Here is a 22,189-nt window from a genome sequence, read left to right as displayed (position 1 = left end):
GGAGATGAGCAACTCTGAACCATATTTGTGCGGCTCAGAGATTTTGTGTGGCTGCTCGCTCTTCCCACATACAATGGTTCTCATGGAGACCGTCCATGAATATCCAAACAAAACACTCTTAAAAAACAAAATTAATAACTTTTTATGTGTTGTGACCTGCTAACACAAAATGAATGCCAAATCCTTATTTTAGACTAGATAAGGCCCACTCCTTGTTGCCCTTTTTTAATTAATTTTGTTTTACACTTTCTATCTCCTTAAAAGTAAAGTGGAAAAAAAAAAAGTTATAAAGGCAGGCAAAAAATAAAAACACTGACCTTAAGAAACATGAATTATCATCAACACCTTCTAGAAAACCAATAAGTCCTTCTTTGGAAGGAAAGTTTAAATATATCATGGTTTGTTTTTCTGATCCTATCGGGAGGATGGAGTAGTTAATTTATTTTTCTAAGCTTGTTATCTGTTTTAAGGGTTAGAGCATCAGCTAGCTTGGTAAGCAGTTGACAGTCTTAATGGCGAGGGTTTCACATTTTCGCAGCGCTGTGCTCTGCGTGTGTTTTCCTGGCCCTTACGCTCATTTAAAGTAAGGATATCAGCATAATTCCATTGTAATTCTAAATGTTTTAACATAACCAATTTGAGAAGAGTGGTAAGAAAAGCAGAAAAGATCATTGGGGCTCCTCTTACATCCATTAAAGACATTTCATCCTAGCACTGCGTGTCCCGAGCCTGTAACACCATTAGCGACCCCTTACACCCCCACCATGGACTGTTTTCCCTACTGCTCTCTGGGAAGAAACTTCACATCATCCGCTGCAGGACCCGTAGGTTCTGCAACAGCTTTTCCCCCACTGTCATCAAACTGTTCAACTATTAAACAGAGTGCAGAGTCCAACGCACATTATTTTGCACTACCAATGTTGCTGAACGTTCCTAATCCTTTTAAATAGAACACAACTCAATGTTTTTGCACCATATTTAAAGTGGTTTATTTTTTCTCCTACATTGTTACATTCTGATCACTGCTGTACTTTATATTGGGAATATTCATTTATTCCAACTGCAATCTCATTACACTGTTGTAAGTTTTATGCAACGTAAATTTGTTTTTTTATACACTCTGTGCATACAAATTGACAATAAAGTTTGTCAAAGTCTGTGCTGAAATGTTGTAAGAGGAAGCCCAGATGTCAGTGAAAGGGCTTTATGATTATTAAAAATTTGCATTTTGGCCTAATTTCAGCATAACTGGGACTTTTTCAGCGTAATGTCCCTCTACGCTGAAATACTGTATGCTGATAAGAGTTCTGTTAAGTAGGGAAGAGAGAGTGGTTTAGATCTGTATAAATGTTGTTGTAGGAAACAATGAACAAAAAGAACATTAAAAGCAAAAAAATTAGATAGACCACATCCTGAGTTTTATTATTACTGGAAACCAATATTGAGGGCTGTTTTATTATTAGTATTTCTGTTTTTTTTCTTGTTGCTATCATACATTATGCACAAACTAACAAACTGATGAAACTAACTAAACAGATCCACATCCAAATGTAAATTATGATCAAATAATTATCATTCCCATGTTCTGCCAAGGACCAGTTATGATCACAATTTCATATAAACCCATCCTGTTACCAAGCGCACAAAATGAACTGTAACCATATACTTCCTCAGCAGGGGTAATAAAAAGAACATCTAAATGTGCCAAATATGTAATTTCCACATGTAGCAATATGACATCTGTTAGTTTACTGAATTATTCAACTTTTTTTTCGCTCCTTCACTATAATATATGCATAGCAGTTCATAAGTTTATGCTTCCAATAACTTAAGCACAGTAATGAATAATCCATAATAAATTACATGTAATAGGATAATCTTTACAGCTTTGGCGGGATCAAATTGTGCACACGGTCCCAAACTGCTTTATTTAGTCCCCACAGCCAAGTTTACCCTTCACTTTGAAGCTAAGGGATAATGTGGCATCTGTGTCAATTTCAGCATTTTGTGGTAGCCCAGGGAGCCCAGTCAGCCTTGAGGCAGCACCACATAGGGTTTTTCTTTTTCTTTCTTTCTTTTTTTTTTTTTGTACTGGCTCTCGTTGGGCATCCAGACCAAACCCTTGGGATTTGTAGGATTCAGTTTCTGAGGGAAGTCTGGAAAGAAACCAGTCAGACTGAGGACTGTCACTCTAATCGTGTGTGAACAGACAGGCCCTGAGGAAAAAAAAGAAACAGCAGCGGCAGTCTGTGTGTGTGGTGTTGAGTTGTGCTGAGCTGAGCTCAGCCTGCTCGGGCTTCAGCCTCTGTACTTATTATGTGCACAGGGGTGTTATGGTCAGAAAAAAAATTCACTGTACACTGGTTGTCTGTGTGTTTTTAGATGTCTGTCTTTTTGTTTCGTATTCTTTGTGTTATGTGTGCATTGTACAACCGCAGTGCACCTTGCCAGATACAGGACTTTGCTGAACAGATGGCGCTCCATGGTTCCAAAAAGTATTCCTTATTAAGGTGTATGAATACTTTAGTCAAAAGAAAAGAGTGGGGTATTTTTTTTTACTGTACGTAGTTTCTTTTTTTTTTCTCATATGCCATCTGCGGTGCTTGTGAAAAATATCTGAAAAATATTCACACCCCCTGAGAATTTTTTTTTTTTCACATGAAAACCAAATATTTTTAGGGGTACTGTGAGTGCCTAACGCATGGATGGGCAATTCCACTCCCTGAGGGCCAATGATGCAGCTTTCAGATTCATCCTAGGTCCAACACACCTGAATCAAATGGCTGAATTACCTCCTCAGTATGTAGTCACTTTCTCCAAAGCCCTCTTAATCATCTAATTACTTAATTCAGGGGGGTTGCTGTTCAAACTTTTTGTCAAACAGAAAAAAATCAGCAAGTTAAAAGTACAATCCTCATTGGTCACAAAAATTACTATTGTAAATTAGAAATTAGATTAGATTTCTTTAACTTTTAGCTAACAAGCAACAATACCCCCCCCCCAAAAAAAAAAAAAAAATTAGATGTCTCTTTTTTCTTTAAGAAATGTATAAAATTCCCTTAATTTTATGGATAAATTTCCTTTTTTTTTTTTCAATCTTACAACAAATTTTTTTTTTGCATGACCAATCAGAAATCAGGTCCCCTCTCATCAGAAAAATCAGGCTGTATTTTGACCAAGGTTAAATGGGTGCCCCAGGTCTTCCTTGGATGTTGAAGTTTGCTGTCCTATTTACCATGAAATTCAATTAAAGCATAAAAAAAACCTTAGTAAGAGACAAAAACTGTTTTAGCTAACTTTTTTTTTTCATTTTAAGAAGTTTTTGTATTTGTCATTTAAGAATTTAATCGAAAAAGAGGGTCTGATTATTTAATATTTTGTGTTCTTAAATTGCCATCATAGGCTAAAAGAAATCATAAACCAGGCTGATAATATAAAATGGTCCACGGCTTGAAAAAAAGTTTTTATATGTCTGAAAAATTTGCCTTTTGTTTTTGCAAATAGTTAAAAGGTATAGTGGAGGATTTTTGCAACTCTTAAAAAGACTTGCCCTCTCCACGTGCACAAAAATGCACATGTTCAACCCTGTACCAGCTCCCCAGAGGAAACGCCTATTAATGGCATGAAAGAGCATGCGCAAGCCCATTTTTCCTCGTGCATCCTCTGTTTAAAAGTTGTTTGCATCACTCATACAAGCTTACTAGGAGGTTCACTTATTTTGATGATCCACTTAGAAAAATAACATCCTTCACTATATAACTTTGGATGAACTACAGAGATCAACAATTTGGTTAGGAGATTCTTTAGCCAGGGCAACTATAAGTTGTAACTATAAACTAGCCCTGATGAAATAAAATGATACACATAGGGAACACAGCAAATTTTTAGAGGGTCGGCAAGGCTGAAAAGGAACCTCCTGACTTGCCTAAAGGTCTGCAAGAGAAAACTAATACTCCACATCAACCTGACAATGCTGGGAAAGGTGACACGTGGTAGTGGCTCTATGATGGAGCGCAATTTTTTTTTCTTAGCACTGAGTTCAGGAATGGGTTATAATGAGTTATAATAAAAAATTGCCAAATATCAAAAGGGTGCTCAGAGGGACTGCTGGCTCCAGTGTACAGCAGCCTCACTTCTGTCAGTGAGCCCCAGTGCAGCTGTGGCGAGAATGTAGCTTGCCCCCATCAGTTTGTTAGTTTGTGCATGAATGACTGCATGTAGTCTAACGTGCTTTGGTCAAGTCTCCCCACTTATAACTACAGGCCATTTCTAATAATTGCATTACAATATTTTTGAAAGGTAGATTCAGCATTTATTGATGTTTTCATGGAAGCAACAGTGGGAAGAGATAAATAGCCTAACAGTATTATTATAAGTTAATGAATTAGCAAATATACCTCATCTGTTGTTATTGTCATTAAATTTGCATGGATACTCCCAATTTTAATAATTTAGCCCTATGATAATAAACTACAACATAGGAACCCATTCCTCCATGATAGGAAGGCTAGTTGATAGGAACATTGATGGAGCTAAATACAAGGAATTTTCTTAGGGTGAAGCTGTTGAAAGGAAAAAACCCTGTCAGTCTCTGCAGCACAAATTGAATTAACCTTACAAAATATATAAGATAGGATCTGCATTCTGTTGACACACAGACAACGCTATAGGGAAATGGATTATATAAAAATATATTCATTCTAAGTTGTTCTCCAAGTTCAAAGCTTATAGGTTATATTGGGGGACCGTGCATTTCTATCTCAGTTTGTGGCAAACAGCTCCACTCTGCAAGTTATTCTATAAACAATGTGATGAATTCAAAAGAAATAGAAAGATATCTGTTTAATTTATTTCATTGTACCGCAGGATGAGCCAACCACTGGAATGGACCCCAAAGCCAGACGCTTCCTGTGGGACTGCATCCTAAGTGTCATCAAAGAGGGACGCTCAGTTATTCTTACATCACACAGGTGGGGCCTTTCTCTTCTCATCGATCCTCCTCATATCCTCTCACCCAGTCAAAATATTTAGACTCTCCTCCAGGCAGAAAAATACGGAAATCATGTTTTCTGTACAGGAACAGGAGCTCTAAATATTGTAATTATAATTGATTGAAATCGTCGTTTTTGTTGAGAGGTATTGTTTCCCGAGTGGTAGTTAATATTGGCTGCCAGAAACACACTGGCTGCTATAAAGCTTTCATGAAGCGTGAGGGCATATCGACTGGCTGCAGCTTTTTTTTTTTTTTTTTCCTTTTTTCTTCCTCCTTTAAAGGGGAAAATGTCAATATCAGTGCAGGAGTCTTTTTATTATCTAACACTTCCTGAAGCAAACTTAAATTCCCAAAGTTTTTGCCTTCTGAAAAAAAAAAAAAAAAAAACTTAAAATTTTAATTGTTTACTTACTGGATCGTTCTTTTCAACATTCTCCAAATGGAAACATTTGCTCCCTCCGGCTCTGTTTCATTTGGAATAGATCCTCCTCATTACACGTGCTCCTTTTATGGGGGAATAAAAGCATTTGTTGTTGTCACAGGCAATGTGGCAGAGCTGCGTCCAATTGTCCATGTCATGACCAGGTGGTCTGTTTTGTTAGGTGGCAAATTCATCGGGTTTTACAAAGTCATAATGATAATTGTGCTATTCTTCAGAAAGCAGTCACGGGTTTTGCTTCAACTACTTTTGGCTAAAGCTGAGGTCCAACAATAAAAGGGACCAAAAAATAATAGGGATACAGATGGCACTCTGTGTTCACTCTAATTACCAAATTTGTTCTTCATTTAAGGTGTCAGAGTGGATGTGTAAAGTTACCAGACCAAAGCTTTAGCTTAAAGACAAATGTACTGTAAAAAGTAATTCCAAATGGGAAATATGTTGTTTTCTTTAGATGCATTTGTTTTAAAGTAAAATTTTCCTCAAGTAATGAGTTATACTATTTCTTTTACCTGCTAACCTTCACCTCTTTTCTTTAACAGTATGGAGGAGTGTGAAGCACTGTGCACTCGTATGGCCATCATGGTAAACGGGCGCTTCAAGTGCCTTGGAAGCATCCAGCATCTAAAAAATAGGTGAGGATTCTTATTTTGCCTTAAAACCCAAATCTGTGTCACAGGAATGTATACAAAATTGAATATAAATCTAAGAGTAGGTGAATTACAGTATGACGTTTTATAGTTAATTTAAAGAAAAATGCACCATAGTTTCTTCTTAGAGGATAATAAGAGATGTACAGCTGTTTACTTACTTAGTTATTGACACACCTAACAGTACTTCAAAAGTGTAGCTGACCTGTTGCAATCTACTCTACTCTATTTTAAGGTAATCAGAGTTCCTAGGGCCTTTCCTTGAAGTAAAAACTCTGGCCACTATGTCGGGAGAACTGCAGCATAAACTGAGAAAAAAAAAAAAAAAGACACACAAACTTCTATATCATGACATAAAATAAGAGTAAATAAAGTTGCATCTTGCAGTCGGAAGTCAAACAGGCTGTTTAACAAGCCTGGCAAAAAAATATATACAGTAGATATATTTCATGACATCAGAAATGTAAACACATCATCTTTCCTAAGCTCTACCTGGTCTTTAACTTAGACTGTATTCTTTGGCCAGATGAGACTAGGAGTAAAGATTGACCACTTATGGTGGTTTGAAATAAAATAAAAGATGTATGATAAAGCACCTCATGCTTGCTGCATAGTATGATAGAGGTAGCATGATGCTACCGATGGTTTCTCCTCAATAGGCCTCAGTAGCCTTGCTATTGTGCGTGACATAAAGAAAATTTTGTAACACTTTGATAATTTACATAAAAATCTTTAGGACTGTGGTAGAAAAATTGGGAATTTTGTGTCGTTCAGCACAATATACTGTGGACTGAAACGTATGGACAGACTGAAAAAGAACTAAAGAGACACATAATTAACCTCATTGCATGGTCATCATTGAAGCTGAAGAGAGTATAAGTAGAGGGTATCAGAACTTAGAATAATCTATGGGGATTGTGGAAAGAGAATTGGCTTTAGAGCTCTTTGTTTGCCTCGACCCTTTACAATATTCCCAAAGTACACTGATTTGTTCTGCATAGGTACACATTTTTAAAACTAAATCAAAAACATTTAAAACTATTGTCTGTTGAAATATGACTTTTTTTAAACAGATAGAAATACTTAAAGTCTTAACTTTCCTAAAACTTTCACTTTGAGATAATCTTAGTGAAATGAAAATAATATTTTAGTTTTTTGACAAGCATTTACTATGCTTTTATTATGTTTACCTCTGCAGATAAAAGTATAAAAGATTGAGTATTGAACCTTCAGGCCAGGATGGTCAAGCGATTTTTATGTATGAATGTATAAATAAATAAATACAAACAGCAGAAAATACCAAATTACAGTAATAATAATAAAGGTGCACTTTACCTGTGGCTGTTTGATTTTATTTTCTAACGTGTAAAAATTAACAGTAATTTTGCTCTCATGGAGATGAGAGCAAAATAGGAGTATTTTGCTCATCTAAAGATTGTTCATCTAAATTCAGCTCAAACAACAATTATACGTTTAAATATCTACTGTAGCATGGAAATTTGCAGTTTTAGGTAAAATTACACTACTTGCTAGTTGTGAAAATACACATTAACCAGCTCTGCTGGAGTAGCCTGATTTTTGTATTATGATAATAAATGGCTAAAAGCAAATTCCATTCAATACGGGATTTAGGCAGGAACATGCTCTGCATTTGATACACAACATACAAATACTTATGTTAACACCCACATAAGAGTGTATTTAATGTATATTTACTACCCTTGCAGCCTATTAACTATTACCTATGTCAGGCAAAGAGGTGATATAGTTATTTACTGCAAGTCTGTACTCATCCCACATCTTCCTTCCTCCTTTTTTTTAAGAGGAAAATCCTATATAGTCTCAATTAATGGCATTATTGGTGCTCCTGCTCTCAATCTCAGAGACATCTATAGAGTTACATGTTGCATTTTGTTGCATCACTCTGACAACTAACTTGCATTTTCTAATTTGTATAGAATTTGAATTAGTATGTAACTTTGTATGTGACATCCATTAATGCTACATTTATAAAAATCTTTATTACCTCAGGTGCATTCTTTGCCACTTCCTTTGTTTGTGCTTGTAAGATGAATGGTGTTCCACCAACACACACCCACATGCAGACACTAACTTCCCGACCAGATGACGTGGTGGCAATTGCTGGTTGGAGAGTTGGATCAATACACCTGAGATGAGGGGGCGGAGCAGGCCATTTGTCAAGATGTGCAGGGGATTATGGGAAATGTGTGAAACAGCGTGATGGGGGTGGCAGTGTCAGGGGTATATATCCCATCAAAAGCATTAATGTCATATGAAAAACTGAGGTTTTAGATCACCGCAGAGAAGAAAAATGTGGGCTGCTCTGTAGAGAGTGCTATTAAAAGATGGGGAGGATTGAGGTGAAGGACTAAAGTGGGAGGGGATGAACTAATCAGTCCCTCCCAGATGTTAGGGTAACAGGCAAATTGTCTGTGTCAATTATGCCCCGAGTATAAGGCTGCGAGGTGGATCGTGTAAATTATTTATGAAGTAAATTGAAGTTATCAGATAGGTGAGAACAATGCAAGGTATGCAGGGGGAGGAGGGGCGGGAGGGTGAGCACGTGTCCTACTTCACTCCACTTGCCATTAGGCAAAAAGGGGAATCTCACTCCACAAGACAAGCAAGTGAGGAGGAAACCAGATAAGCTTAGCGTCTACATAGATTTTCGCTGCACTTATTTTAGATCTCACACGGACAATTTACACGCCGCAGAAATACTATCGCTCAGCTCTCTCTGTGCAGTGAATAATTTCTAATTAAGCTTCCCTATCTCCACAGCGCTCAGTGTAATTAATGTTTCATGAGGTGTGAGACCCCGTTAATGACTGAAAAGGCAATTAAGCAATGTCTTTTCTGTTTTCTTTTCTTGTCATTATCTCGCCACATGTTTGTGCTGTCGCACATCGTCTACACACACACTGCTACCACTGAAATTTACTAAGAAGAAAAAAAGTTCAAAGCGCCTCTTGAACTCTTTTGCATTACTACATGTTGCACAAACATCAATGTTTTTTTATTGGGATTTTATATGATAGACCAAATACAAAATAGTACATAACTGTGCATGTAGAAGAAAATATTAAGAGTTTTATATATATATATATTCTACAGTTTTTTCTATATAAACAACAGAAATAAAAAACCTATGTATTTCTGCACAGCCCATCTGAGGCAATCCTTTGTAGAAGGACCCTTTTAATAAAATAGCTTTGCAATTCTTGTGGGATGCATCTCCATGACATAGTTCAATTTCTGTCCGACTGAATGGACGGCATCTACAAATATCAATTTTCAAGCCTTGCAACTGATTCTCTATTGGATATCTGAACTTTGACTAGGTTATTCATCATTCAATTGTGCTGTAGATCTGGCTTTAGGTTTAGCTTTTAGCTTTGTTTCCCTGTTGGACCTGTTGACTCGGTATTTTTTTCCGTCTATCACCTCAGCTCCCCTGCCCCTGCCATCTCAGCCGCATGATTCTGTACCACTATGTTTCAGCCTGAAAATCTTGCATTAAGGAGGATGCGCACCCACAAATAACACGTTTTACCCCATAAGTTACATTCTCATCAAAATTTATACAGAGGATATTCCTCACACATTGTACGGTGTCCCCTTTATGCCTTGTGGCAAACTGAAAATGGGACTTCTTCTACGGTTTATTTCAACCATGACTTTCTTGTTGCTACTCTACCATAAAGGGCAGCTATGAGAAGACACACAACAAATCGTCCAACAGATTCACCCGCCTTGTGAATGGATCTCTGCAGGATTTCTTCTCTGATTATTTCTCTTTACAGTGCTTTTAATTTGTGACATCACATTTCCATTTTCAGATGAAGATTGAAAAGTTCTCACTGAAATGATCAGAGCTTTAATAACATATTCCTGCTTCACAATTCTCCAAAACCTGTCCCTGACTTGTTAACTGTGTTACAAAACCTTCATCATTATGCTGTTTCCTTACTAATTTTCTTTCATAAACCGATGTTGGACTGTATTTATTTGAGACTTGTGTCTCCGGTTAAAATGCATGCTGCACCTTTCTGTTCACTTTAAATGCTAGTTAAACATATAGAATTTGCTTGTTGTCACATGACAAAACTATATAAAGTTATAAAGTCTGAATATTTTAACAGCTACTGGCTATCTCTTCTTAATGTAAAAGATAATGTGCAGGTTTGCACAGGTACTTTAGTGTACATGCTGTTACCAGTTTGCAGATGGTAAAGCTGCTATAAATGGGAGAGGCACTGTGCTGAAGGCTTAGGCTTCATGTGACTTTCACGCTGTGGGAGCGTCTTGACCTGCAAAGCGGGAGGTTACCACTTTGTCCCCTCAACACTTGCCCCTCCATCCTTTTATATCACAAGCAGTCTGGAACCAAGAGCACCATCTCACCGTTGGGGGCAGCTCTCACATTTTGACCCCCCATGGCTAACATGTAAGACATGTTCACCCGTTAACATTTACAACCCTTCATTCCTTCACTTACTCCCAGAATCCCCACTCTTCAAAAACCTTTATCTGAATCATCTCTATTTGTCTCTTTTCACTGCTTTTTGAACTTCCAGTCGTTTTTGCAAGTGCTGCCCCCTTTATTTTGTCATCAAATTTTTGGATAGCATTGAAATGTTGTTCTTCTACTTAATAAGCTAACTTTTATGAGAGTCAAACAACAAATGAGCCAATTTCTGCAACTAGTGAGGTGGTCATCATGTGAGAAGAAGGCTGAAGATTAAGTTTGGGCAGACCCTTCTGAGTAGGCAGGCAGCACCTTCTTTTTCCCCATCCATCTGTTTATCCCTTCTCATATACAGCCCTCTTAAATCACTCACATTTCTGGAGTTTATGAAAGAGGATTGTGATAGTGAGGAATAAATAAGCAAAAATAAAAAATGCACAGGAGGCTGTAAATTGGTTTTTAGTATGGTGGCGAGCTCATATGAAAGCTCCCAGGTGTTAAGTAAACCCAAATGAAGTGGAGGAACCAATAAAAGCAGCTTCAAAGCTTCCCCATAATCTTGTCAGTTAGGAAGGACACCGTCTAGCCAACTGCAGGATTTTCCACTGATTGATATCATTCGTATTACCTCTTCATAGAGCACCTGCAGTTAAGCACTTCCAACAGCCAGAAGTCTTATACTCTTCATGGTCAAAATGCGTCACGATAGAAAGAAAGTGGGGCAGAGAGTGACTTTAATGCATTAAGGTAATGCTGGTGAGGTTTTTTTTTTTTTTTTTTTTTTTTTTTTACAAGAGTAGTCTCTGAAAGTTTGGATCAGTTCCTGAAGTTGACATGAAGAAGTCCAATAAACTCCTTCCCACTTGCTGTGCGTCAGCTCTGCAGGTATCCCATTAAGTAAATACTTTAGTGCCTTTAAGTGCTTGTCAACTGCAAAGATGGATGACAAAATAATCCTCTTTCCAGTTTACAATGCACCAACATCGTAGGTGTAATTAAGACACAGCACTGTCAGACAGATGGTGCATCGGGTGTACTGTATATACAAGGGCTGTTGACTTTTTGAATGCACATCTTATGCTTTGAGAGCTTTAGGAAAGCTTTAATTTATTTTAAATGTTAATGCCTGAAATGCATTGTTGTTTGCTGTTAGAGCTACAAGCAGCTTTAGAATTAACAGAGTACATGCCACATGAAAAATTTGTGGGCTTTCATCTGTTTATAATCCAACCTAATCACAGTGTGCTTTTAACCTCGGACCTTCTTTGAAACCCCATCTTTCCTGTCTCCTTCCCACTTATTCCATCAGAGTTGCGGTGGCGCCGGTGCCTATCTCCAGTAGTCTATTGGCGAGAGGCGGGGTACACGATGGACAGGTCATCAGTCTGTCACAGAGACAAACAAAGACAGACAGCCAGGCACACACCAATTAACTTAACAGCCAATTAACTTAACAGTCATGTTTTTGGACCGTGGGAGGAACATGGAGTACCCAGAGAAAACAAAGTCATGCACAGGGAGAAAATGCTAACTCAATCAGGAAAGATCCAGGCCGGGAATCGAACCAAGAACTTTCTTATTGCAAGACAACAGTGTTACAAAATGCGCAACTGTGCAGCCCGTTTCCTGTGTCACCATAATATTTTTAAAAGGACTTGTATATAGATATTATCAAATTTTGTGTAGTGATACAGACTTCTAGTTCCTTTTGTTTGTGGACCCCAGCCTTTGAAAAAAATCTGTATTATACCAATAACATCTTACCCAAACTTTTTTGACTGTTTTACTGTTTATACCATTTTCTAAAGATCTGTTGTCAGAGATCTTTATATTCCGTTGATAATATTTAAGGCCATAGATATGTCTTTAGCTTTTAATTGTAACTTGGCTTGAATTTTTCTATAGTTTTACTGAAGCACAGCTGAAACTGGTCAAATATTCTTAAAAAATGCTCAAAGTAAAAGGCAAGAACAAGGCAGCCAAGAAGGCAACTAAGAATTTCTGGCATATGATGACTTTCAAATGCCAAAACCTGCCCTTAATTAATGCATGATTAATCTCCACACATGACAAAACTAGTACTCGTCCAAGTTTCTGATTTAAATAGATTTTATAAACTTTGTATTTATTTTGCGATTTATGCAATGACTAGGTCAAAGTCAGAACAATATACAAGATCTTAAGCACCAGAGACTTAAACTAGGGACCTACGAGGGTATTTAAAACATCTCTCTGGCAAATCCATGCAGCCTGTATTTTGCAAACAGCATACTAGATAGATTTTTACAGTATAGTCAACACTCATGCTTCTTTATCATAAGTTTAACTGCTGCACATGATTAAGTTGTCACAGCTCCTTAAGCTTGAGTGGCTTGGTAGATGATGTCTTTATAAATCTGTCTGCTGTTAAGTTTCCCTACAACACCAATAAGTGTATACTTGATAGATCAGGGCCGTGCTAATTCTTAAGGAAAAAGTAATATACTTATGATATTATCATTTGTCTTAGATTCACTGTCACAGCTAACTGTTGTGAATAAACATGCAGGAGAAAGTAATGAAACGCTCAAACCACTTTTAGCATCCTTGAGAGTCTGGGAGCTGACTCCCTGCTCTAGCTCTTTTGTGTCACTACGGCATGAACAATGCCATCTCCTCTTCTCTCAGCTATTAGGCATTTCCTCCATTCAATCAAATATGAGCTTAAATTATGTTCCCGCATAACTGTTCATCGTAACAAAAAAAATTTACTACTGTTATGTAATAATGTTATATTTAATGCCCATCCCAGTGGTGGGCAGTAAATAACACAGAGAGTTTGTCCTAACACATTCTGTGAAAATGTGAATTGAGCTCAAATCCTTATCAAACAGTTAACTCTGCACACATATGGCATAAATTCACAAATTCCATCCAAAAAAAAATTTCTTAAGAAAGATTATTCCACTTCAAATAGAATATATTTTAGTGAAAAACTCAATAAATTATCAATAAAATTATGCAATGACATCACAGTTTGACATGGATTTATGTTCTAGAACCAAAGTTTCTCTTGAAGAGTTTGGAAGGAGATCTATTTAGATTTTAACTGATTTTGGGGGATTGGAGTGTGTTCAAAAACAATTCAAATTGTAACTCTAAGAAGAATACTACAATGCTCTGCATGACCACTTCCTCGCATTGCCTCCTTGAGTTTGTCACATGCTATAGGTGCTAAAACTACTGAAAGTCTGGCCCATAGAAATTTATTATGAAGCTTTGTGGGTGAGATGATCCAAAATGGCAATGAGTCTCTTTCGTGAACTGTCTGACTGTTCAAATTGGGGAGGTAAAAGGTGAGGAAAAGCAAATTCAATAGCTGAATTTGATCGAGGCAGGGTGGAATGGGGCATAAAGTGGGATGGTAGAACAGTTTAATGAGGGAATGAACGAGAATGAAAAGAGAAGAAAAAAATGATTGATGTCTCATCTGTGTGGAGGTGGGAGGGGCTGCCAAGGAGGCAGACAAGGGTGTGTTGAAGCCAGCGAAGTTTTGACGAGCCAAGAGGGGTGTAAGAAGCCGCTGAAGTTGACGGCCAATGGCAATGAGATGAGGAAGCTGCTGAAATCGGGGACAGCTCAAGCATCTGTGTTTGCAAATGGAACTGCTGAGTACTGCAGGGAAAATGTAGCCCCCCCACACTGGTATCAGGTTCTAGCAATGGATAGAACACTTTCATGACTATGAATTCAATGATGTGAGATTGGAACACCCCTACTCTAAAAGCACCAACTGTGGCAACTGATGAGGCTCTTGTGTGACTCCTTGCTTGATCGAGTGCCAGACCACCCAAGCCCCACTGTGACCCCGTGCCCTTCAGTTACTCCTTCCCTCCCGTGCACACAAACACTGAAACTGGGTGAGCAGCAAGGATGACCTTTCCAGGCACCCCCATATGAAAGAAGGCACCAGAATTTTTTTCAGCCTGTCATGCCCTTATCTTTGTCTAGCTGTTGTTTGTTTTAAATTACATGGACGAACGACTTTCCCGCATACCAGGGTGGAGAGGAAGATTGAGGCAGAATAATGAAAATGAAGAAAGGAGGGGGGACCATGCAGCAGAAATTACAGTTGTTCTGCCATGCTGTGTTGAGCTGCTGTATCATATCTGAAATGTAAAATATTCTGAAAGGATTAGCCATGACAATATGTGTAGTCATGACTGTAAATACAACCCATTCATTATTTCCTCTCAAGCTAAATTCACCCCCAAGCTGCTTAGATCTTGATTTATGCAGTTTTAAATCACGGGTTAAAAGCTAATTTATTGTTTCAAACACTAGACTTCATGACCATGTGTTGCAATGCAGGCTTAATTTACTGATATCTACATTTTTCTTCCCCCAATCTATGATTTATTTTAAAGGAGCCAGTGCACTGTGTACAGGATGAGAGAACTTGGATTTGGGTGGGTTTGGAGAAAAAGTTAAATATGAGCATATAAACTATTCCCCTCAAATTGGTGCCTGAAATCCAAACCAAAAAAAAAAAAGTGAGAGGCGTCTGGCTGCAGACCTTCAAGATCTGCACAATGCAGGGTCTCCTGTACTGTCAGGACCAGATGTTTATTCCGGACATTTTATTCAAGGCCTTTAGGAATAGCACGTACAGAAGCATGTATGTGCTGTTGGATTTTATTAGAAGAAGACGTGTTTTTTTGCGCGGCAAGTGCTTACTTAAATGTGCTTCCCCCCTACTTTAAGTCACACAGTGTAACTTTTGGCCACTCTGGGCTTTAGACCTTTAGCTTTCACTTCTAGTGCCCCTAGTAGGTTTTGTTTGTAGCCTGCTAGCTTTCTCTTCCCTTATTTTGCTTCCTCTAAACATCAAAAATAATAACAAAGATATTCGACTGTATGCAATGAGAATCGGTTTTACATCTGGCTTCTTTCAACCTACGGCAACACCTCCTTCCAAGATAGGCTCTTGTTTTACCTCAGGCACGATCGCTTGCAGGTTTTCTTTTTTTAGCCTCCACAGAAGGTTTAAACTTTTTCCTTGCCTCAGCCATGACCAGTAGTTGAGCAGGTGGAAAAATAGTACAACAAAAGATTAGGCTCCATGACTATATAAGAGCGTGTGGCCGTTAAGCAATACGGTCTTCCAGGGGACCTGGTCAATGATGGTGCATCTTCTTCTAACTTACATAGGTGGTATTTGAAGAGGAGAGCCCCCCTTGTTGCATTGATAGCGTAAAGCCCTGTATATTGGCCTGAAGAATCATTTAAAACGACTCACATACATTGACTCTTTAGGTCACAAAGTCTGTGGTGTGCCTTTAAAGACCAAGAAAACTGGGTTTTATCATAATTTTTGGGTGATTTTCTTATTAAAGCATTATCTGTCTCTTACAGATGTATGTTTCAATTGTGACTCCCACTGGCACTTCACCAAAAGTTAAATGCTACACATCATTCTGTGAAATCAACTGTTTTGACAATAAAAACACCTCTAAGAAATTAAAATAAATAGACATTTAAAGGTTTATTTGTGTCTACTGTTTTCTCCAGTGTCGTAGCATTTAAAAAACCCTAACGTTATTGGCTATTTTGGTAATGTGTCTAGGTATTCAGTAATTACCTGTGAAAATGCAAAGCTAAGTTAATTTGAAATCACACACCCTCCATTGGCATATCTATGTGGTCCAACAGCAAAGTTAGGAAACAAACAATACTAAAATAAAATAAAGAATATATAATATATTCCTTGCAAACACACATAAGAGATGTCTGTGTAAAAGAACTAAGTATATTTTGTTCTTTTGACATTTTCTTGCACTTTTTAACCGTATTCAGTTGAACTGGAAAGAGATTATATAAATAAGTTATTAAACACATGAATAGACAAAAATATTTGAATAATGACAACCCAAGAAATAAGCATAAAATATTTCCGATATAAGAGCTTTTATTTTATTTCCCCTTTACTTTTATAAGGCTTCAAAAAAAAGTACGGTTCTGAGAGTGCAGGAGATCTCACAGTGCAGGTCTGCAATGAAGAGTCCTGACGGTGCAGGTCTTACTTAAAAGTCTGATATATTGGTCTTTAGAAATCTGTCAAACTTGAGCTACAGACGTTTAGAAATAAAACTAACAAATTAATGGCAAGAGTAGCCAACAGTTCAGCCAAGTTGGAGCTTGGAAAATTTCAAATTCTTTATGTAGATAGAAACCTTCCCATATGGAATCCTATTTTTATGGTTTGTGGAATAAAGGTGTTATTCAGTGGAGGAATAACGACAAGGCTACTTTGTATAAGAAAACGTTATGAACAAGATCACTTCATATTTTGGATCTTAATCTCTAAATCTTCATATTGTAACTAAAGGATCCAAGCTACTGTACCTATGAGTTCTGCTCATTGTATTTTTCAGTAGCAGCGGTGCTTCACTTCCTCTTTCCCTCCCTCAGGGCTCACGCAGGCTTGGTTTATCCAGCAAAGCTCTAATTGCCACTGAGGGGGCCCTGCATCACTCGTTACATGAAGCTCAGTGCAAGTCACAATGGACATTTCTGAGAGTAAATCCAACGTTAGGGAATTAATTAGGCAGAAAACAAGGGGTCATAGGAGTACTAATGACAAAATAACAAGGCCCAGAGTTTTTATTTGCTGCTCAGCAGATATAACACTCATTTAAAGACACAGAATTCTAAATAAGTGTAGGGTTTAGTCTCATTTATGACATTTATGTCTACCACTTCTTTACATAATGTTAAACAGTTTATCGGGTGTATTTATGTTTTTAGCTGATGAAAAGAAATTGTTTGTATGTTTAATTTAGCTTTTTCTTTTTTTTTTTACCAAAGTTCATAATATCCTTCCCATCCAATGATAACACTGCCACTTTTTAGACTCACTCTTTATTATCAGTGGTATTAATGCCTTTGAGTAGATAGACATAATTACAGCAGCAAAAATTATATTTTGCCAACTCGAGCATCCGCAGATCTTGGATCTTGGATCTCCCCTGAAACAATTTATCAATGTCTAAATTAACTTAAAATGTCGAAAGCTGCTGGCAAAATATGTTTGCTTTTATTATTCTGGTGCCTGCAGTTTGTACCACATACTTGAAAAACTCTAACATCTACATCCCGCCGCCACAAACAGTAGGAGAAACCCCCAAGAGGCGACCCGGCCTGAGGCAGCTGCTGCTGGGGATTCCCAGTGACAGTGCACCGCCGGTATGTGGAGGTTTGCGCCGCTCCAACATCGAAATGATATTTCAAGGCACAATATTGGTGGACTTACTCGCTTAGAAATATATTTAAATTCTTTTTTACCCACTTGACCAGATTCAGTAAAAGCATGTTGCATCTGTACACAATTTACTGGACGCGCATCAGGAGCATCATAGGTGCATTTGTGTACAAGCTTCAAAAATGTAGCAGCAGTGGCTTTTTTGCTGCTGAAACCGTTTCTGGTTTGAATGTAACATAAGACAACACCCTATTTAAATAAGGGTTATACTGATTTTGCAATCAAAAATAAATTAGACAATACCTGCTATATCAACTTGCCATATTTACATTCATAAAAATACTTTAAGTTTTAAAACAATTTTAATAGTTACAACAAAGGAAAGACTTGAACTCTGGTTAATTTGGTCATTGCATACAGCAACTATGTTTACATGGTCACAAATTATGAGACTGAAGGCCTGATAAGATCAAAATGTTTTGTGCAAATGTGTTAGACTGAAGATTCTAATCCAATTTCATTTAATCAAACGATTAGTACATGTATACACATGTTTTGATCGGATTGTTTTATTTAGTGTCCATGTTAACATGGATTTTAAATTTCCAATCAACCAAGGTTTAGATCAGTTCAAAGGAAATTTTTCTAATGTAAATGTAGCTATTGATGAGAAAAAGAATACATAAACAGTGGCTCTGAGGAGTTAAGTTGAAGACCCCTGCTCTCAAAAATGCCAGCTTGGAGAAGCTTAAGGCAAATGCTTAACACTCTTTTCAGATATTCATGTGCTAAAAAATATTGTAGAAATGATCTATACCAAAGGCCCAATTTCTTCTGTGTTCCAGATTTGGTGATGGCTACACTGTGATCATTCGTGTTGGTGGTTCCCCTCCTGCTCTAAAGCCAGTTGAGGACTTTGTCCTTAAGAAGTTCCCAGACAGCATTCTCAAGGAGAAACATCACAATACACTCCATTACCAGTTCCCATACAAACTGGGAGCACTGGCTAAAATCTTTAGCCAGTTCACCAGCCATCAGCACAGGTTGTGTGTAGAGGACTACTCTGTGTCCCAAACAACTCTCGATCAGGTAAGAGAAAAAACAACTTATCTTTGAATTAAGTTTTCTCTTTTGTAAAATCACAGAACATCTTTTCAAAAACAATATGTTAAAGTACAATAGAATGATAGAATGTGTTGATGCATCTTTGAAGGTATGCTACCAATGTTTACTACCTATTTTTAATGTTACAATAGCTCAGGTGCAATACTGTCTACATGACTATTGATTAGTTTGTCTACATGCTTTAAGCCTGAATGGGTCAGGTAGATAAAACAAAATGACGCTAGTATTTATGTTCTTTGTTCATTTTCTGTTCTCAATCATAAACACTAGTTGTCCATATTTTTTTTAATGAATTCATCATTTCTTTCATTAGAGACAAGAATAAATGCATAGATAAAAACAACTTGTTTTAAGAAGGTACTCAATTACCCTGATTTATGAGTATAACAGTATTTATTTTATCCTTTCTTTTAAGAAGTATAATTTGACAAAATAAATGATGTTGAGAAATAGAGAACGCAGATAAATATTTTCTGTGTGTTCATGCTTGAGAGCAAAATATTGATCTTGAGCTGATTTCTCTGTAACAGAGGAGAAACATTTCAACTCTGGGGTTTATTTTTATGAAATAGACCGATATTTACCAAAAGACTCAATGGTAGCTCAGTTTAATTGACCAGTAGACCAGTTTGTTATTCAGTTTTGGAGCTTTAAGGTATTTAACTATTTAAGATATGGCCAAGCTTGTTTAGTACAATTCATTTCTGGACACATACGCTTAGTCACTCTGTTATTGTAGTCCGATTTTTTAAAGTTTTTTTTACCATGGATCTTTTTCCATTTTTATGAGCGTCTGTCCAAATCTACATCTTTGAGTTGAACTCACCCCAGCAGGTTCCCCATGTGATTCAGGTCTGTTCATGAAAGGAGGTTGATTTTATTTCTGGGGAACTATTCCAGTGTTGACCATTGTTCCATTGTTGATTTGGCCACATGTCTAACAAGGTTCTTCGACTCTTTGGAGGGGAGGCATGCTCACAGGATGACCGATCTCCCAAGTTTGCTTCCCCACATATTCATTATTGTTCTCTTATCTGACAAAACACACAGTTTTAAAAGGGCCTAGATGACAATACTTGTACATTTCCCATTGGTCAAGTGGATAACACTTTATCACCTTTGATCATTATTCTGTGCCCATTCTCTTTAGATTCTACACACACGGGTCCACTTGACGACATTTGTCTCATTGATTTGCTTATTGGCTTTAGGTTTTGGATCCTTTTCTAGAAATACAATATTTGTAAGAGTTTAAGATGCCATACTATATCATTAGGTTTCCTAAGCCTTTGAAGAAAACAACTGCACAGCAGTACAGAGTCACGCTAGCCTTTAATGAACTCTCTAGCTTTACATTTGTAATGGTCACATAGAAAATGTTTTTTCTGTCATCGGCCCTAGACAATCAGTTGTCATGTCTAATAACTCTTAGAGAAATAAATTTTCACCATGAGGCCATTTGTAAGGAAATCTTATTCTCTGAATAAATGTATCAGAATTGATTTTGTGATTTTTCAAAATTATTCTTCATGAGCTTATGCTGCTGCAGGAAGAGACTACCTGTGTTGCCAATAAATGTAGGCAGTGTACTTTATTATTTTTTTCTTATTTCATCCCAACAGCTTTTTCTTTATTAAGACTGTCTTCGCCTTGTGTTTTTTCATGCACCCCTAGAGGTCTGATACAATCAGAGGGTCAGTGGTGAGTTGGGGTGTGTTTGGTCTTATAAACCCTCTATTAGCTTCGCAGCAGATGACCTGACTGGAACGTAGGGGAGACTTCTCATAGGCCCTGGAAAGGTCATGAGTCCACCTTGCTGAGAGGAGCAAAAACAGGGACAGATGGGAGTCATTTGTTCAAGTTGTAGTATTTTAATCCAATTAAGATTCACCATATAAAGGATAATACAGGATTTAACGATATGAATGTTGTTAACATGATCCCCATATGCTTGTAATTAGGGATGCATGGCATCTTTCAGAGAATTATTGCCATTGAATGCCCTTTTTTTTAGCATTAATTTGTTCACTCAGTAAAATATTTTAAACCTTTTGATTTAAAAAAAAGTAATTAATAAACTGTATGAGTTTGAATCAAATAACGCTTCAATTTCAGCCTAGCTTCTAACCTTGAATATTTATCTGAACGTTTGAGTCAGCCGCCCCAGTTTCTGCACCAGTCAATGTTTACCAGATAAGAGGCAGTAAATAAATCATACTTAAACTAGCAGGTCGGGGTATTAAAGCACGGAGGGGCCTGAGGTAGAGAGCTTTGCAGAGACCCAGACAGTCACCTTTCAGCTGGTGATTTATATAGCAAAGCTTTGACCTGTAGTGTAACACCCATCTTGAACTACAATTAATATTGATCAACACAGCCTACAGCTGAGGTGTTGATACTGATTGTCTGGATGGTGCAGTGCGTATCTGAAAGGAGAAATGTGACTGTTTGGTCTTTCAAAGGAAAATATGGCTAAAAACATCTTAATGTTAACGTGTGGAAAATGTTTCAAATTTGTCCCCAAAGTCAGAAGTGCATCTTTTCTATCTGTATCATAGATAAATGCTGGTAAACACTAAGTTTGCTGTTTTCAGTCATATTTAGACCTTCAAACAATTGTAACTTAAGATACATAGACAGATAAGAATGTGGGGCTATTAACAGGAGAAAGAAAGAGACCAAAAACAGGAACATTGTTTGTTTTGCAAGATCATAATGCAAATTATAGTCCCTTTTCTCTGCAGTCCCGGCATTAATCGATCTTTTAGGGTGAGCTCAAATCAGTCAATTGAGGTTATACAGATGTCTGATTAACATGGCTGCTTCCCTTGGGGTTTTCCAGTCATCGTCCGTTTTCAGGGAAAGGTCCAGGATAGACCCAGAAATCCCTGAGGGGACTGTGAATCTGTTCTGGCCCAGAAACTACGTATTGTCTATGGAAACCAGGGATAGTTTTGCTGAGGTGTGGGATGGGAGTTTGCCTCCAAAACTTGTTATTTGAGTGATCCAATCTTAGCTAAGTAAAAGATCAAATGGATGGACTGATTAACAGTGGTGGTTCCATCTGAGGAACTTACCATTACTGGATTTTCTGCTAATCTTGGGAAAACATTAAAAATATAGAATTTTTAGTGTTCCAGCTATATCAAATGATATATGTCTGCATTTAAAATGATGGATTCATTATTTATAAATTTAGTCGAATACAGAAAAATAATTAGATGTTTGGTAAGCTTGTACTTGCTGATATGAT

General features: G+C 37.4%; 1 protein-coding gene across 3 annotated transcripts in view; it reads left to right on the top strand.

Moving 5' to 3' along the window:
* Positions 1-22,189, top strand: part of LOC107096934 (ATP-binding cassette sub-family A member 1-like) — a 179,153-nt gene that overhangs the window by 149,692 nt on the left and 7,272 nt on the right. For all 3 annotated transcript variants that reach the window (XM_015393846.1, XM_015393847.1, XM_015393845.1), the window contains exons 33-35: positions 4,867-4,970; positions 5,975-6,067; positions 18,657-18,900. In XM_015393846.1, coding sequence (XP_015249332.1) covers positions 4,867-4,970; positions 5,975-6,067; positions 18,657-18,900 — 441 coding nt within the window. The remainder of the gene's footprint in view (positions 1-4,866; positions 4,971-5,974; positions 6,068-18,656; positions 18,901-22,189) is intronic.

Source organism: Cyprinodon variegatus, unplaced genomic scaffold, assembly GCF_000732505.1.
Source record: "Cyprinodon variegatus isolate N-32 unplaced genomic scaffold, C_variegatus-1.0 Scaffold659, whole genome shotgun sequence".
Taxonomy (NCBI): domain Eukaryota; kingdom Metazoa; phylum Chordata; class Actinopteri; order Cyprinodontiformes; family Cyprinodontidae; genus Cyprinodon; species Cyprinodon variegatus.
The sequence above is the reverse complement of the archived record's forward strand: the minus strand, read 5'-3'. Positions and strand labels throughout refer to the sequence as shown.